Source organism: Myotis davidii, unplaced genomic scaffold (assembly GCF_000327345.1).
Source record: "Myotis davidii unplaced genomic scaffold, ASM32734v1 scaffold654, whole genome shotgun sequence".
Classification (NCBI taxonomy): Eukaryota; Metazoa; Chordata; class Mammalia; order Chiroptera; family Vespertilionidae; genus Myotis; species Myotis davidii.
In genome coordinates, this window is record NW_006285795.1 from 94,543 (window position 1) to 113,921 (window position 19,379).

Genomic DNA, 19,379 nt, shown 5'->3' on the forward strand with positions numbered 1-19,379 from the left:
TATTTATTATCTACAATCTTGAAAACCTAGTCCTAAGACATAGACACCAATAACTCAGGTTTTCAGTCTCAGTTTTGTATTAACTCCCTAACGGACCTGGATCAGATAATCTAGTATCTCTGGGTCTAGGTTTATGCAGTCATAAACAGCAGATATTAATATTTGGCTTACCTATATTATTTTGAGGAACATGTCTTGTAAGTTATTCTACCTTTAAAGATACATAATCAAATTATAATTTTCAGAATTAGTCTATAGGCATTTGACAAAGAGGCATATTCACTTATTTGATAAGACATACTATGGACTATTATTTTTAAAGTTATAGGTTTAAAAACAAGCAAAAATTTCCCTAATTTTGTTTTACTTTATTTACTTCATTAATTGTTATTTGATGATGTTGGATGCTATATTCATGTTGTTTTCTCCTCATCAGTGGGAAAACATACTCTTAATAATTTGATAAATCTAGTAAGATTTATTGAAGAGAAATTGCTAAGTTTTTGTCAATAATTCTAGGTTTGATATTTCCTTATATATATTGTCTTTCCATAAAAGCATAATCTAGCAAGAATATCTCAATGATGTCACTACCCAGAAAGATAGAAAAATAGATTGATTCCTGATATTTTCCTCTAAAATGCATCTGATAAACATTTTAAAAATGCACTATAATTGGAGCCATAGCACCGGGCATATATACATATATGGCAATACTAGTGAATATGGTGACCTATGGGTTCATTAATTATTCTCACATAGAGTAAGTTTTTAAATTGGAATGCAATGTTAAATAGTATCAAGTCAGAATACTTAGACAACCTCTCTATCAAAATGTACAAACTTTTAATTGCTGCTGTACTGAAAGAACAGCATACAATTGAAGGGAATACAAATAATGAAAGAGAGAAAATGTTCCAATGAGATTGGTGTCTATGGTCTGGATTATAAATATCCACTTTTATGCCATAATACTGAAAGATGTTATTCAAGCCTGTCTTTTAATTTACTGTTAGATTTAAATATTTTCATTATTAATTTAAAAAAATGTTTTAAAATTTAATAAAAGCAAATTATAAAATTCTTATGATCAATTCAATAACATTATCTAGTATTCTGTGTGGTTAATGGTATTGAATTTCCCTTTTTTCTCACTGGCATTTGAAGCAAACATGCTGTAAATAATCTGCTCTAAGAAACATCTGGCCAATAAACCAATTTGCATAAAATCCACTAATAAATGAAATGCATTTCTACAGAAAGTGTTCTAACATTTTACATCTTGTCATACAATACCTATACATACACTGCATATTAATGCCCATTATTTAACTTCTTAGAAAGGTGTATAACAAGTACAAAGTAGACTGTGCTTTGTTAGTTTACACTGCCCTCTTTAGGCAACATTAAGATAATCAAACGAAGACAATTTTAAAAAATTAAAACCTTGTTTTTTAAAAAAGCTTATCATTCACTCTCAAAAGTTAGCAATAGGACTTTTTTATAAAGCTCCCCAAGCTGATGTGGTGCAAATTATGTAATTCCTCTTCATGGGGCAGGTCAGAAAAAGGTGCTTATATCATATTACTCTCAGAACTTATAATTCATTTTCGAATTCCATAGAACTCATTTACACCTTATTTTAGAACATGAGTAAATAGGAAAATTAAAATCATCTAAAAATAGCAACACTTTAAGCTATCACTTAAAAAGCAGTAGAGTAAAAATATATTATGCACGCATAATTGCTCCCACATACAATAGGCATCCTGTAGAACATGAAAAACTGACAATAAATAAAAGTCACTTTCTCTCTTTTGCAGAGAATTAAAGACCAAAACAAACAAAACAGAAACAGACTCAGATTCACAGAACAAACCGTGATGGCTGCTGGGAGTTGGGGTGGGGAAATGGGGCAATGACTGAAAAGGTGAAGGGGAATAGAGGGACAGCTTCCAGTTATAAAATAGATAAGGCCCAGGATGTAGTGTACCGCATAGGAAATAGAGTCCATAGTTGCATACTAATTTTGCACTGACAGATGGTTAATAGACTTGTCATGGTGAACACATCGTAAGGTATATAAATGTTGAATCCCTATGATGTACACCTAAAACTAATACAACATGGTATGCCAACAATATTTTCATAAAAAGCAAAAAGAAAAAAACAACAAAAAACACCCACATAGTGAGTATTCATTTGAAGAAATGAATAAAAGCATCCTCTAAAAACCATAAATTGATTTGAAGTTTTGGTTAAAAACCGATGCATCATTTGACCAACTTTCTGTGTTTTCATGATTTTTCTGTTTTTTGAGGAAGAAAACCCCAGCCTCCAATCCTGTCCCTTTGATGCACCACTAACCTGCCTCTGAAATGCTGACCACGTCCAAGTGCCTGCTAGCAACAGTCGGTGCTGAGGACCGCGGGGACCCAGGAGTTCCCTCTGAGTCACCCGCTTCCAGGACCCCGGCCACAGCGCTTTCATTAACATCCGGGAAACGGAAAGCCGTGGCGGTCTCGCTCTCATTGAGACTACCTATGCCACTTGGCCCTGATCCGCTCTCTCCGTCCCCTGTAAGAACTGCCCATGCAGTAGATGCCGGGGGGAAAGGAAGCAGGGCATTAGCAGTCTCAAGGTCACTGCCCTGTTTCCCATCACCGTGCTTTGGGGAGAGCACATTTGCTGATGGTGATGTATTAGGACTTCTGTCCATATAAGTCTGACTTTCTGAGGTCACAACTGTGACTTTCCTTTCTTCTGCAGACTTCTCAGACAGGGAGTATGATATTGGGTTATTCTGATCCACAAGACTGTTTTCCTTGGGATCTGAATCATTCATCACCTTTTCCTGGGATTCTCTATAGAAGGAGCAGGACATGCACTTATTTACAGCTAAGCCATCTCTATCTCTGTCATCGTCGTCATCATCACCACCACCATCACCACCCACTAACTCAGCATCAGATCTGGCACTGTGAGTCAGCTCGGAAATTGTTTTAGAAGGAAACAGCAACTTGGTTGTGGCAACAGAACCATCTTTGCTGGGAAAAGCGGCTGGAATAGAAACATACGCATTCCCGAGAGGGACAGAATGGTCAGCAGTTAGAAGTGTATCAGAAACAACTGCTGGGATACCAGCCAATACCTCCTCAGTAATGGAACCCTTGGTGGAGATGGAGGCTTCATCAGGATATACAAACTCATTTAAAAGTGTATTGGGAGGCACATCCATCGATAAAACAGGAGTAGCAAATGCCTGCCTTCCTTCTGGGGGAAAGGCATGGTTAAGCTCCAAACGGGCAGTTTGGAAGAACTTATCATTACTGAACAATGAAGGTACCACTTGCTGGGAACTTTCGCTTTTAAGCAAGACTGGTTCAACATCTTTCTTATTTGCATAAGAAATGGTGACACTTTGAAGTGAGGCAGCAGGCACATTAGAAGCAGGTGATACACCAAACACTGGCACAGATGTGGAGTGTAGCATGCTTTCACTTGAAGCAGAACTGGATGCCATGGGATGCAATATTGTAGGACTAATGTGCTCAACCTTGGGGGATGCAGCCGATATTGGGCCTCTAGGCACAGCCGAAAGAGCCGTTTTAAGCAACGTGTCAACATCAGAAACCTGAAAGGAAGGTTGCAGCGATACTTCAGGGTTAAAAGAAGCGGAGGCCTCGTAAAATAAGAGTTGAGTCGAAGGAGATAACGTTTCACTAGCAGCGGGGTCAGGGGGTGCTGGTTTTGAGCTAAGCACAGGTGTAAGAGAAGTGTCGCTGGCTGCTTGAGATACGGCATGTGTAGGTTGAACTGAAAAGTTATTTTCTGGAGGTTGACTAATCTCATGATCAAAAACCTTAGTGGTAGTATAAGCAAGAGAGCCTGGAGGTATGCCCTCTGTGTGAGAAATGGAAACAGGGGACTCTTGTAAAGATGCATTCAACTTATTTACATGACGGTACAGGCCGGGCGTGACTGTGCCTTCAGGCTGGGAACCCCTCTCAGTGAAAGGAGAAATGTGCAGTTCAGTCTGATTTCCACCTCCTACATCCCTCTGAGAGAGCAGCTTATCATCATCATCATCACCAAGCACAGATATCGTATATGCAAATTCAGCGACAGAAACAGGCGGAGAAATGTTAAGGGCTGTCAGACCATCTGGGTCAGGTGAAAGCAAGTCACTATCAGAGGAGGCGCCAGACCACTCCCCATCCCCAGAGAGGCCGTGGGTGGGCTGCAGCCACGGTGCGGTGGGGGATATGAAGGAAGGCTGCGGCAGGGGTGTGTGGCCAGGCCCGCTAAGGAAGGAACCCCGAGAAGACACACCGACAGAATCATGCACAGGGACTGCAGAACCGTAAGAAACAGCGAGGAGGTGTCGGGAGGCCTCGGCATGAGACCAGGCAGAGGAAGGCTCGGGCCCCGGAGAGCGTGCATGCACGGTGACATCACTGCTGGCTGGCTCAGCTGGAGGAGACAGACGCGTTTTACGAAGGACGCCAGCGCCACTACCACCGAATTCCAGCGTCTCTGAAGCAGCATGAGGAGTGGCCTGATGTGCCATCACAGGAGAGGACTGGGCCAGGCTGGGCGCTAACAGGACATCGCCCCCGGCCACTGGCAGGGAAGCATGCAGGGACCCCTGGGCGTGCTCCCCAGCGGAGGTCACTTGTGGGAGGATCTGAGAAGCCGTGGACAGATGGCGAAACGATTCACTACTGAAGGAAGCAGAGGAAAATGGAAGCAAAGGCGCACCATCAGAGGAAGACAGGATGGAGTCGCATGACACAGGGACACTGGGAAACACAGGCGTCGCATGCAAGGCCGGATCACTACTGGAAGCGGCAGGGGGAGTGTCGAGGACCGGATGGCCAAGCAACACAGGGGTGACTAGAGGAAAGGCGCCACTACTGCAGGAAGGCTGAAGAGGTGTCTCACCATTGTACACGGGCTGCGTGGTCTGCGAATAGACCACGTGGACAGTGGGCGCCGAATCCCGTTTCCCGGAGGACGGAGTGAAAGCGCGAGGCGTTACCTCGGTGGGGAAGAAGGCAAAGGAAGAAGCAGGGGGCACTTCCATATCCGTGACCGAGGGGCCCTGGGGCACCCATGGGCCTGGAGAAGAGGGCTCGGCTGTCTTCTCAGAGGCGCCCACATGGATCTCGGTGGGATGAGTCGGGAGAAGGCCCTCGCCACCTGATCCAACATCGGGCTGTGTCCTCCCGTCGGTGGGGCCAGGAAACCACACACTTCCCTCCCCGGAAGGGTCTCTGAGGGATTCTTCTGAACCCGATGAGGCTGCCTCTTCGGAAACATTTCTCGTCGGTTCTGGGATAAGGACATCATAGGTGACGGACTCTGGGTTTTCTGAAGAAAATTCATCCCCGTGGGCTATGTTCTCGGAGGTGAACGGCACAGCAGCAGTGGTGGGGCTGGAGCCTGAAGAATCGTCGGCTCCCGGGTCGAGCCTGACACTGGTGAGTACACTCTCTTCGTCACTGAGATCAGTAGATACCTCTTGAGATTCCATTACAGAAGCTGTGCTGAGAGATTCCACAGTCCCAGGCACGTTCCCCTGTGGAAATCTGAGAGCAGTTTTAGAGGCTGAAGTGCCTTCCAGAGTGAGAAGTGGAGGTTTGGTCACAGTCCGTGATGTCAAAGAAACATCTTTTTCTGGGGCTAATTCAGTGGCTGGTCGGGAAGTGGGATCTAGAGACGTGTTGGGAAGATCACCCTTTCCAGGGAAGTCCCCTCCTCGCGCTGGGGACCGGTTAGTCTTGGCCTCGTTGAATTTAGTCCCTATGCGATGGTAGTTTGTTGTGGTAGAACTCTGGGGCTCCTTTCTCCTTATTTGGTTTGTGGCACTGTCTCTACCAGGATTCACAGGTGTGTCTTCTTCCTCGTCTTCCTCCTTTGGAAAGCAAACAAGATTTAGTGGAACATAAGGAAATAAGAGAAAAGCTACATCTCATTAATATCTTATACTGCAGTATACTGGTAATCTTCATTCGTGGGATCTTGGGGACTTCCCATAAAGCACCATTCCAGAGAAGGCCTTCTCATCTCATGGCACACAAAAACTAATTACTAAAATTCTGAGGCCCACCAAAAAATATATTATATTTTTTCCAATCTGCCGAAACAATGAGGTATAATTTTATTTTATTCACACCAGATGGTTATTGTGTTGGCTGTTGTCATTTTTTTTCAAATATGTTTTTTTCTTTTTTATTCAGAGAGAGGAAGGGAGAGGGAGAGAAGGATAGAAACATCAGTGATGGGGATCATTGATCAGCTGCCTTCTGCCCACCCCCTACTGGAGATTGAGTGGCAACCTGGGCATGTGCCCTGATCGGGAATTGAACAGTGACCTCCTGGTTCATAGGTTGATGCTCAACCACTGAGCCACACAGCCCGGGATGTTGTCATGTTTTTATTTGACAATCTAAGGCAGCGGTTCTCAATCGTGGGTTGAGAACAATGAAAATACATCCTGCATATTGGATATTTACATTACAATTCATAATAGTAGCAAAATTACAGTTATGAAGTAGCAATGAAAATAATTTTATAGTTGGGGGTCACAACATGAAGAACTGTATTAAAGGGTCGCGGCATTAGGAAGGTTGAGAACCATTGAAGGGAAAAAGGTCAGTGCCTCTAATTAAACAATCAGGTATCCCATGTTTTAAAGTGTTCCAGCACATGGGTTGAAAATCGCTGCTCTATCCTATAACCTTTATCATCCACCCTCTAGAGCAGTGGTTCTCAACCTTCTGGCCCTTTAAATACAGTTCCTCATGTTGTGACCCAACCATAAAATTATTTTCGTTGCTACTTCATAACTGTAATGTTGCTACTGTTATGAATTGTAATGTAAATATCTGATATGCAGGATGGTCTTAGGCGACCCCTGTGAAAGGGTCGTTCGACTGCCAAAGGGGTCGTGACCCACAGGTTGAGAACTGCTACTCTAGAAAGAGTAATTAAATTTAATGAAAACATCCTATTTATGTCTGCCTTTATTTTAATGCTATGTAATGAAGTAATTAAATTAATAGATATCACAGCTTTGAAAGGAAGACACATTGTAGTTACTGGGAGTATTATTTAACATAGTATTTATTATTTTTTGTTCCTCTGTTCAGTGCATCTGACAACAAACTAAACAGGAATTAGCTTTTTGTAATATGAAATGTCAATGAAACAACTTATTTCAAAGACCAAAGTAGTTGCACATTCAGGATATTTCATTGTATATATTAAGAATGAATCATAAATTTTAAGACCTCACAATAGAAAGAGGTTTTTGTGTTTTTTTTTTCATTTTGTTTGAAATACTTTCCACTTAAGACTTAGGCAGACATTTTAGAGACAACTTGTCAAAATACATTTCTAGTACTAGCTAGTTATTTTGTGTTTCCTTTGGAAACACCATTCAGGTGACCCAGCCTTTCATGACCACTTAGTCACTATAATGACCCAGGAACAATCTAGCGAGAGGTCAACCAAGACCCATAATTTCTGGTTTTGATTTGCCTTTTTAAGAAACCTGTTCAAACCTGTTTTCCGCTCCTCACCCTTCATTCACAGCAGATGACCTTACTGTTTATGGGGAAAATACAAGCCATAGACAAACACGTACCTCCTCCTAACACTAAAACACCCAAAACAGGGACCTACCAACCCCACCCTCGCTAATTAACTTCTAGTTATTATTCCACCCTCTCCTCCCCTCTCAACCAAAGTTCCCAAAAGACATCATCTATATTCTCTATGTGATCTAACAATTTCTATCAAATCCCACAATAACATTGCTTTACTTTCTCTGCTTATACAAACACACTTTATTATCTTCCTTCCATAAGCTCTGTAGATTTCTATGAATTTTTTCTTAAAATATAATGCTACACACCTTCTTCTTCTGTTAAATCTGGAAAAATTACTATATGGGCGTATACACACTTCCCTTCTATTTCTCTCTTTTCTAGCAGATTTTAGACTTTATGAAGTTCAGATACCTCCCAGTATCTGATGAAGGCAATGGATCATTTATTAATCCTACCCATCAAATCTTGCAAATCTCTATGAGGCCATACTGCCTTTTGTCAGCATTTGAAGGAGAATATGTAAGTCATGCTCTATGATTATACATATGTGAAACTACAAATATTTTAATGGGTACTTCTTCCTATAATTTCTTGTGGAGTTATTGTGAATCTCTCTTCCACTATGGTTTTGATCTGTGCCACGCTGGTTATCCTTCACAACTTCCATTTTTCAAAATTCATTGGAAAGCCTGGATTATGCTGGAGATACTTTGTCTTTCAAAATCATACAATTCTATTTAAAGAGGATCTGAGAAACATCCCCAAACTATTCATTTCCATATTCAGGCTTAAACCCACTACAAATACATTCCAGATATTCGCCAATCTATCCTTCATGCCTGCATGAATCAATGAAAGTGAACAGTGTTATGGACTGAATGTTTGTGCCCACCCCTCCCAACTCATCTGTTGAAATTCTACCCTCCCAAGGTGATGGCATTAGGAGGTGGGGGTCTTGGGAGGTAATTAAAATTAGGTTTTAAAGGGGAACCCCGTGAGTGCGATCAGGGCCTTTGTCAGAGTCCTGGGAGAGCTTGCTTCTTCTGCTCTGCTCTCTACCATGTGGAGGAGCGCACAGCCTGCACCCAGAAGGCCTCCCTGATCGTGCTGGCACTTTAATTTCAGACTCCCAGGTTCCAGGACTGTGAGAGATAAATTTTTGTTGTTTAGAAGCTATCTTGTTTATAGTATTTTGCTATAGCAGTGTGGACTAAGACACAAACTAAAGATTTGAATTTACAGTGTAAAAATATTTTCTTTTTCCTGCTTGATTCTGGTGATAATTTCTAGGTACATACATATCCATGTGCATGTGCACACAAGCATGCAGGCACACACACTCACAGAAAGATACCCTTAGCTGAATTCTATGAACTCTTGTTAATAGATGAACTGGCTATTTTGGTAAACTAATCCTTTGCAAGAGAGAATTGCTGTAAGTTATATAAAGTATTGAGGGAATTATACATGTAAAACACAACCCAATTGCTACTTATTGCTAGATAATAGCATTAGTTATCACACTTTATGATCTCCTACATATATATATGTACATATACACACATTCATACTACATTAGCAACAGCATCTGGATTTAAACATATAATCTCAGTTAAGATGAATAGTGCATTTGGGTTTAGGATTAAATATTAGATACATCAGTCAGTTTCTCTATCTTTTAAAAATTAAGACAATGTTAAAATGTATAAATATTTTTAATTACCCCTTTACTTGAAGAACAAACATTATCAATCTGAATAGTCCAAACACAAATATTCAAATTAAATGGGCAAAAAATATATTCAATTTATATTTTGGCCCATATTTATTATCAATCTATTAATCATTAGTTAAGTTAGTTATAAATAAAATGTAGTAATATTAAGAATTGATAACAAAATAAAAAAGTAAAAATGCACCTGGAAAAAAGAGAATTGATATTATTTTAGTCTTTTTGAAAAATTTGACACTAAAAAATTTCTGATTTATAGCTATAGTTCATAGCTATAATTATTTTTAAGATTCATTGTTCATTATCACCAAATCTTTGTATCTCTATTGTTTTTATTATACTCATTAAAGTGTTTTCTAAGTTCTTCATATAAAAATTATGTATACCAATTATATGACTATCTATAAAGCTCATCAACCAACCCTACAAAAACTAATGCAACACAAATTTTTGTTAATGTAATATCTGAAACCTAATGAACAATTCATAATAGACTTTTAAAGTTTAAAACATTTGAATATACAATATAGCTATGATACCTTGATTATTTCTTCAGTTCCAATTAATTCAGGAAAGAGGTCAAGTTCTACAAAATTAAAAACAAAATTATTAAAATTGTTATTCAACTATTTTAGCCATGTGGATTTACCTTTGGATGGAAAGAGAAAAAAAGACAAAAAAAAAAAAAAAAAAAAAAAAAAAAGAAAGACTTGTTAGCTTTGAAAATACAGAATCTGTCCAAATAAAAATTTTGAATTTCAGTTTTCAATACTATATAACACAACACTACATACACCTGTATGAATCCAATCCAACTCCCTTCCCCATTCCCACCCCAGTGTGATTGAAGCTAAGAAGGAAGAGGGGGGGCAGTGAGGCTGATGCTTATTTGATAAAAAAATCAAATAATTTTCATCAGTACAGACTTACTTTCAACCTTTGCAGAGCTTATGAAAGCAAAGTTGGGGAAATGACAGAGGTTTGGGGGAGAAGTAACAGGACTTACTTTCTTATTCAGCTACTATTCCTTAAGTTCATCTTCTGACTAAGGGTCAACTGCTTCTTTTAATTCTTCAGACTTGTGCTCATAACGAATTGTACACGGGGTGCTGCCCCAGGTAAAATGGAGAGTGTTTTCTAGCAGGTCCGGGCTGGGCTGGTGTTCCCAGCCTCCACCCCAGGGAAACTCAGCTAATGCTGCCCATCCAAAGACTGTAATGCCCAGGATCATTGAAGTCCATTTTCCAACGGACTAGAATCAGCATATTTCTAGTACATGAACATATGAATCCTAAAACAAGATCTGTCACTAAATATTAGAAAAGGTTAGGAGCTGACTCTCTCTCTCCAACAAGGGACCTAGCCCCACTGCCAAATTACCGGGGGACAGAGGATTCCTGCTCACTCTCCATCTGAGCTGCCTAGGGAGACAGGCTAACTGTGAGGGTGCGAGCAATATTACAACGAGGTTCCTCTTATTGCTCTTATTTTATAAAATCTCACTCCATCACCAAAGTTTATGCTCTTCACTATCCCCATGCTGTTTATGTTCTGTTTTCTGCCTCTCTATATCCTCAAAGGAAATGCAAGTTCCATAGAATTTTCAAAGGCATGACTGAACTAACAATAAATGTTTCTCAAACCCAGGCCCGTTTTATAACGTAGACTTTCTTGAGTTGATTTTTATCAGGGAATTTCTAGCTGTTCAGAAATGTAAAACCATAAGATACAGTGGTATGCATGAATTCCAAAAAACTTCAGATAAAATTAATACTCTTTACTATTTAGCTATTTCCAAGTTACTTATCCTGAACAATTTTCTGTGCTGTAAAAATGAAAATATTCCCTGAGAACAAGTGTTGAATTTTAACTCTCAATGTTTTTTCTTATTAAAACTGAAAGAGTTTGAATGTTTGGATTATTTCTGGTCTCTCTTTTCTATGAAGCCCCTTCCTCACCATGTTTTACATGCTCTTTACTCCTTAGGTTACCAAATGAAAGTGATTTCAATAGTCTGAAACAATTGTGTCTCTATAACCACCAAGGAAAGCAGTAACCAGAGACATAACAATTTCAATATGATTTTGTAAAAACTTCAATTTAAGAAGGTCATGCATGTAAAATCTTCAAATTCAGCAGTAAGACAATGCAAAATTTTACTGACAATGCTTTCAAATGCAGTCACTCCTTCTCGTGGACTTTTAAAATACTTTAATGTTAATAAGGGCAAATCATAATCAAATACTTGGTGATACATATATTATACTGTTGCTCTCTGTTAAGAAGACAGGAGCAAAAACCTCAAAGATAGTCTTTTCTCTTCAATATGCTTAAGAAGTGTTAAAAATATTTTTAAAAAAGGGTCTAACTTCACCTAACTCTTAACTTGTAATGGGTAAAGGTAATTTTCTTATTCATTGTCAGGGTTGGGGGAGGGTATTCAGTGGTCCTCAACCTTGGCTGCACATGAGAATCACCTTGGAATCTTTTTAAAATCCTGATTTCTGGGCCGCATCCTCCGGAAATTCTGTTTCTTTGTTGTGGGGTGAGGCCACAACATTAGTAACAAAGAAACAGAATTTCTGGAGGATGTGGCCCAGAAATCAGGATTTTAAAAAGATTCCCAGGTGATTCTCATGTGCAGCCAAGGTTGAGAACCACTGGCATACATAATGATCACATCGAGGACTGACTTTCTTCTCTTTCAGTATTCTCTGTGTTAATTGCATTTATTTGCATCATTTTGCCAGAGTATAAATTAACTATATGGATTATGGATCCTAAAAAGTTAAAATACATAATTTTACCCAAACATATCCCTAAAGTATCAGTGAGCTCTACTCTGTGTTTGCTGTTTACTGCATTAAGAAGTAAGAGGTTCTTCCTGAACAGTGTGGCTCAGTGGTTGAGCATTGACCTAAGTCATGGTTCAATTCCTGGTCAGGGCACATGCCTGGGTTGCAGGCTCAATCTCCAGTGTGGGAGGCAGCTCATCAATAATTCTCTCTCATCATTCATGTTTCTATCTCTCTCTCCCTCTCCCTTCCTCTCTGAAATCAATAAAATATATTTTTTTTTAAAAAAGGAAGTAAGAAGTTCTCCTTGGCCCTAGGGGCAGCATATAGGCACCCACACAGCCCTTTGATCCCTTTCTGTTTCAAGGCACTCTTATGGGTGAATACCCCACATGTGGGCCTTCATATTGGTAAGTATATATACTAGTGTACACTTTGAAAGACCATAATCCTGGTTTCCTGTTAAACTCAGATCATTTTAATTAACTGAAATTCTGGGGTTACCCAGCAACACTTCAACACCCCCTCCAAATAATCCAGAAGTTTTTTTTGCTGAATCTTTTCAGAACAATTTTGAAATAAAATGATTTGGGGAGACAGTTTCTATCATCCTGGAGATTCGGAAGTGAGACTTCTGGGTCTGAGAGTTCATAGCAGCCAAGGTCAAACTCTAATGTTTGGCACAAGGTCTCACATTGGGTACCTTTTCGCTTGCCGTTTCCTCACAAATAATAGTAATTGATGTTTTAGTAGCCACTGGTCTGACTCAGGTACTACAATCATATATGATAGTGAAAAAAATCACGCTTCTTTACAGAATCTTCTCACTTCATCAAAATAGATTCCGTGAGGGCGGTAAAAGTCCAACAGCCAAGATTGTCAGTATTATTTTTTTTAGTGAATATTTAAAATTCATGTTTGCGTGATAACTGGATAAAAGCTCTTGACTCATTCTGGTTTTGGTTTTGGGTACTTAAATGCCAGATTTTCTAAAAGAGCCTGTTAGTTACACATTAATATTCCATAACACACAAAAAAGGCAACACTATTATAGGTTGGCAGGTAAGACTTATTTAATTGTTTGAAGGTAAGCCAAGTTTCACAGTGCAAAAGGTGAAAGCAATGTGGACTGCAATCTCTTCAAACTGTGATTATATTATATATATTATATTAGCCATAGCATAGGATGGTACAGGCAGGGTAAGGACAGATGTAGAATGATTTAACAAAGACAGTTCTTACACAACTGAAAAGCACACAATAACAGAAAACTGTGTTGATTTAATTCACCATGCATTTAAATTGAATGCATAATTACCAAGGCCCTAAAACATGTACCTACATAATGTCTCCATTAATTTATAGTAATTAGCTCTACATTATAGAAAAGAAACAAACACAATTATTTCAGTTACAATAGAAACAATATTTACGAATTATTTATTTGTAAATATATTTTTCTGCAAAGTATTTGAAAAGAATGTTCTTTCTTGTTTAAACTTAAAAAGTTTTCCTTGACAAAGTTAAATTGTTTATGAAAATGAATTTATGCACTTATTTTAAAACAGCAGATTCTAATAATATTTAATGGCTACTAGTGTATGGTAATACTGTTGTACACAATAAATATAATTTAATGCAAAAGCAATAACTTAAATCAAAGGAGCCAAAGTTAAATGCACAGTTTGGAAGATTGAGGTTTCCTTCACAGATATTGGTCAAATATTTAAAATCTTTGAAAGAATAAGGGCAATTTTAAATGACCTCCTTCATTTCTTCTGAGCAGAAGCAATAAACAATACAGTATTTACAAAAACAGTTTACCCAAATTAATAATAGAGTAATTCAATAGGACATATTACAAGGTTACTAACGTAATGCAACAACATGATAAACAGGATGAAATGGTACTAACAAAGACAATGAAATAAGCAAACTCAAGTCTACCTACATCTATATTAGCCGCATAAATCACAAACTTCACAAATCTTGAAGGTACCATCACACTAAACCATGACTTTTACTGTGGTGTATTTACCATAGAAACAATATTTAACATAATGTAATTTCGATAATGAATTGAAAACATATTGATTAGAATGAATCTTCAATCTTTAAGATCAGAAAGGATGAGTTGTAAGAGAACTAATCTTTTTTTTCTATATAAAACAGGAAGACCCCAAACTTTGGGTAAATTGACTTTTGATGAAGTAGTTTTTGAAAGAATAATTAAAGGATCATTTATCTGTTTTTAACCCTTGGTTTTTAAAATGAACATCATAGTGAAACATAAATTGATTACCATCTTCTACTAAAACATCATTACAATATAAAATGTTTTAAAGGACTGAGACATTCATGGAGATTAAATGGTGTGTCCACACTAGCATCTCAATAGTTCAATAGTGTCGCGATCCTTTAAATAAATAGAAATTAAGTTATAATATTGATTATTTTGTACAAATGTGAAAATGTTACAAATGATACAAGAATATTGTACTTTGTGCCAATATAGATTCAGTCTAAAAGGGTCACTCAGAAATCACTTCTATAAAAAATAGACATTTGATCTATTTTTTCATATGCAATAAGTTTCTCAAAAAGAAAAAAACATTCAGAGAGTTTAAAATTTTGCCATAGTGGACTGAAATTTCGCCATAGTGGACAGAGTAAGAAAAAGTGTAATATAAATAGCTCACAGTAATTGTTTTTTATAAACTACTGAGAAATTGTTTTATGTAATGAAATTAGATAGTTATAATGAAACCAAGATAGTAAAATCAAGTGAATATATTCAATATAATTCATATCTTAAAAGACACAATAGGTTTAGAGGAGGTTTTGGATGCCACGTCACGTATGACACTGACCAACATGGTCAGTGTTGCACTGCTAATGATGCCATTTTCTGGGGGGATCAATAAGGGCACTTTGCTGAGTGAGGGATGACATTCTGTGGAGGAGCAGGAGATGGTACATCTGAAACCATGGTCAGTTCATTTGATACTCACCTTTTAATAAGACTTAGAGCTAACACTCCACTTAAAAGTAACCTGATTTTGAAAAACAATGCTAAATAAGAGCAAAAGGAAGGATTGTTATACCCAGGCCATGTGAAATACTATTAAATAATGATATCGCCATCATGATAGCAGTAATATTCCTTAGCCATCAATGTTTTAACTTGGGAAATATCTTGGAAAGTTTTGTAGCCTGTATTTTGGGAAAATACATAATCTAATGTCTAATGCTTTGGCATATATTCTTTCAGTGAAAAATTCAGCTTGTAAAAACATTGAGAAGAGGTAATTAGTGAACAGCTCATATGGATTAAATAAAGTCTGTGCTGTAGCATATGGACCAAGGTAAGTCAATATACAGTTGTCCATCCATACATGAGACTGAAACATGCTGTACTTAATGTAATTTGTATCCATTCATTTCCATTAAAAACTTGTAAAAATTTTAGTGTGTTGCCTCATTATAGGGATGACCACAGAATATTTAGATTTATATATGTATTTTTTAATATATTTAAGAATATGTATATGTAGGATATGTATGTGTATGTATATATAAATATATGCATATATACATATTTAATTCCATCCTATTATTTTAAACTGCTTCTATTAACAAAGGAAGACTTTTGTTTAATTATGTATAGTTATAAATTGTAAAATTATGACAGTTAGCCATTCATTTAATTATTGCATATGCTTTGAGATCAAAAGATTTTCCCATAATACTCAGAGGAGATGCATGCAAATAAAATACAATCAGAACCAACTTTTTGTTTTGCTTTTAGGAAATCAACTAAGAGGAAAGCACTCCCCCCCGCCCCCAACCAAATTAAAAAAAGTGAATAAAAATATCTAAGATAAACTCTCAAGGTGCTTTGTATAGATAGTCCAAAGTACCTTACATAATCCCAGCACCACATATATACTTACTACAAAATGCTGTGAGGGCTGAAAAAGGAAATAAACACAAATGAAACCAAAGCTCATTGTCCAAAATAAAAGTCTTAATGTTCACACAGCTATTTTCATTTGGTGACCATCACAGACATTACAAAAGGTTTTGCTGTTCTTAGTTTACAAATAGAAAATTTCAATATTCAGAATAAATTCAGTGATTGTCCTGCCCAGACCTGCTGGATGAAAAATAGCTTCCATGTTTCACAAAATTACCCATGACCCAGACTACAAAGAGAATCATTTTGCCTTCTGGCCCAAAAGATATTAAAGCAGAGAGAAAACACAAATGCAGCCAATAATTAAACTAGCCTCATTTATGTAGATAATATAAAGGCCTACTAGGTGGGCACTTACCAAGGTCATTGGAAGGCATGTCGACAATCAGCTGGTCACTATATTTTCCATATAAGCCATTAGTGCAAATGGCTACTATTTGAAGAACATAACTCATATTGGGTAGTAAGTTACTGAGAATAGCACCCTAAAAGAAAGATGTCAATAAATTATAACTGTGTTATTTTCATGTACACATTTGTCCATAGAAAACTTTTTCTCATTTGTCAATGAGAAATATTTATATTTTATTAACCAAAGAAAAAGTTTATGTAATGTTAAGTAAAAAACCTACCGAACACTAGGCATTTTTTAGCTTTAAAAAAAAATCTGATTTAGTTTTAGAAAGTTTCATTTTTAACTAGAACTCATAAAAGTTATACATGAGTGTCAAAATCTGCAAATTGATATTCTAGACAAATAAACATGTAGCATTTGCAAGGAGCAAAAGGTAAAGGAAACACAATAAAAAAACAACTTATTTTTAATCCTAACAATATATAAGCCAGATAGTAACAGGGTTATTATTATCATCACACTATTATGAAATGAAAAATAGCATATTCTTATAAATCCCACAATCTTCCAAGTTCATAGTGTCTCTATTCTAGTTAAATGAATCTTAAAGTTGGAACAAATTTGATCTTTTTTGTCCATATGGTAGCCAACACCATGATCACAGGGAGTTTTGTTTAATGGCAGCTTCCGAGGGCGTGTGGGACTCCAGCTGTCTGAATGCAGAGTGCAGTGTCTGACCTGCAGTGTGATCTTCCTACCTAGAGCCACACCCAGATGTGTTGCCTCAGTAAAACTCCAGTCCACAGCCAACACTTCCAACTCTCCCTGCTGAGGCAGAGTCTGCTCCTGAGACGCTCAGGTCCCAGTGGGACCCTGTCCTTTATTTTCTTTAGTTCCCGTGCCTGGGTAGGGAGGAAGAGCAGGTGGACCTTTCCCGAGGCTGACCTGCCTTGTGTCCCGAAAGTTCTGTCTCAATTGATTTCATTGCTACTTGCAAATTTGATGCCACAAAAAGGAACTTTGGAGAGCCCTACTCTATTTTCCTTGTGCTGGTGTAATGTGAAGGGGCATATAACACATGATGGGCCAGAGCACACAGATTCCAGCCCAGTTCTTTCCACAATTGTGAGACCGCAGTCCAGGAATTTAACTGCTCTTTCAGCCTTTTTATTTCTAAAGAGAAGTGACACTAGATGATCTCTAGTTCCTAAGCCTTCTATCTGGGTCTACTCTGTAATGTTGTTGTTGGCAAAGTGGTGGTCTCCCATAATTAAAACCATAAACAATAACCTAGTGTGATTCACTGTAAGATTTGACATCATTTAGGCTAACTTCTGCTCCTCCTCCTCCCCACTGGTGACCTTCATACCAACTCTAAACAACTGAGGGCAACAATCACTTGTAAGATCTTTCTTTGAAAGTTAAACTATGATATTATCAATATAAGAAACAATTGATCTTATAGTTACCAGATCTTGATAGCCATCTGTCAAAAATTCATGTTTGGTTTGGTCTTCTCCCTCCAACTGCTGGTAAAGAACTGCAAACTTCTCGATCATGTTATCATACACGACTCGAGGTCTCTCCCATGTAACAAGAAGGCTGGTGTAATTCTTTGGGTCCGCTTGAACATTTTCTGGTTCTGAGCTACAAACTTCAGAGAGAAAAAAAAATACAGTTATTGATACAGCTGTCAGCCTCTAGGATTTTAACAAGTACTACATCATATTCTACTAGTGGCCTGGTGCACGAATTTGTGCACATTGAAAGGAAATTAATTAGAAGAAATATTTTAATATCACTCTTCCCCCTTTCGCTATAATAGAAGTGTCAACCAAATTCACAATCAACAATGAGAGATCGAAACACAGGCGTGCAATTGGCACCAGCAAGAGCTTTATATGTATTGTGCATGAGCAGGTCAGCTTAGCCTTTTATAAATATAGAATAAACTTGCTTAATTAGACTTGCTTTCTGATTTAGCTAAACTTTTTCCAGCCCAGTGAAGCACCCCAACTTCTCTTTCAGGTAATTGTCAGCAAGACAGCAGTAAATATCAACATAAAGCAGATTATTATTATAGACTAGAGGCCGGGTGCACAAAAATTTGTGCACTCGGGGTGGGGAGAAGAGGTCCCTCAGCCCAGCCTGTGCCCTCTTGCAGTCTGGGACCCATTGGAAGATAACGACCTGCTGGCTTAGGCCTGCTCCCGGGTGGCAGAGGGCAGGCCTAATCCCAAGGTGCAGCCCCTGGTCGGACTCAGAGCAGGGCCAATCCGGGGGTTGGGGCATTTCCCCCTGTCACTCACAGAGCAGGGCCCATCAGGGGGTTGGGGAGCTCCCCCCGTCACACACAAAGCAGGGCAGATCAGAGGGTTGGGGCTCCGCACCCTGTCACACCCAGAGCCCGCAGGGTGATCAGGGGTTTGGTTGCTGCCCCCTGTCACACTGAGCCCGGTGCTGGGAGGCCTCACTGCTCCGCTGATCTCGGGGCCAGGACGCTTCTTGGCTCCATTGATCCAGGGGTCCTGAGGCCTCCAGGCTCCACTGATCCTGGCCGGGAGGTCTCTCGGCTCCGCGGATCCGGGGTTCCTGAGGCCTCTCGGCTCCGCTGATCCGGGGGTCCTGAGGCCACTTGGCTCCGCTGATAACCTGGGCCGGGAGGCCTCTCGGCTCCGCTGATCCCGGGGCTGGGGCACCTCTTGGCTCCGCTGATCCCGGGGCTGGGAGGCCCCTCGGCTCCGCTGATTGTGGGGCCGGGAGGCCTCTCGGCTCTGCTGATCCCGGGGTCCTGAGGCCTTGCGGCTCCTCTGATCACGGGGCTGGGTCACCTCTCGGCTCCGCTGATCCCGGGGCCCTGAGGCCTCTCTGCCCTGCCGCTTCAGGGCTGTTTGGCTTCGCTCTT

The 19,379-nt window shown here is 39.0% G+C and overlaps 1 protein-coding gene across 4 annotated transcripts in view; it reads right to left on the reverse strand.

The window, feature by feature from the left end:
• PTPRZ1 (protein tyrosine phosphatase, receptor type Z1) overlaps positions 1 to 19,379 on the reverse strand; it is a 168,653-nt gene that overhangs the window by 42,426 nt on the left and 106,848 nt on the right. For 2 of the 4 annotated variants that reach the window (XM_006756827.2, XM_006756826.2), the window contains exons 9-12: positions 17,944 to 18,128; positions 16,478 to 16,604; positions 9,888 to 9,934; positions 4,945 to 5,917 (exon numbers count right to left, since the gene is read on the reverse strand). In XM_006756827.2, coding sequence (XP_006756890.1) covers positions 4,945 to 5,917; positions 9,888 to 9,934; positions 16,478 to 16,604; positions 17,944 to 18,128 — 1,332 coding nt within the window. Of the gene's footprint in view, positions 1 to 2,367; positions 5,918 to 9,887; positions 9,935 to 16,477; positions 16,605 to 17,943; positions 18,129 to 19,379 lie in introns of all 4 variants that reach the window. The other 2 variants (XM_006756825.2, XM_006756824.2) reach the window with 1 other exon arrangement.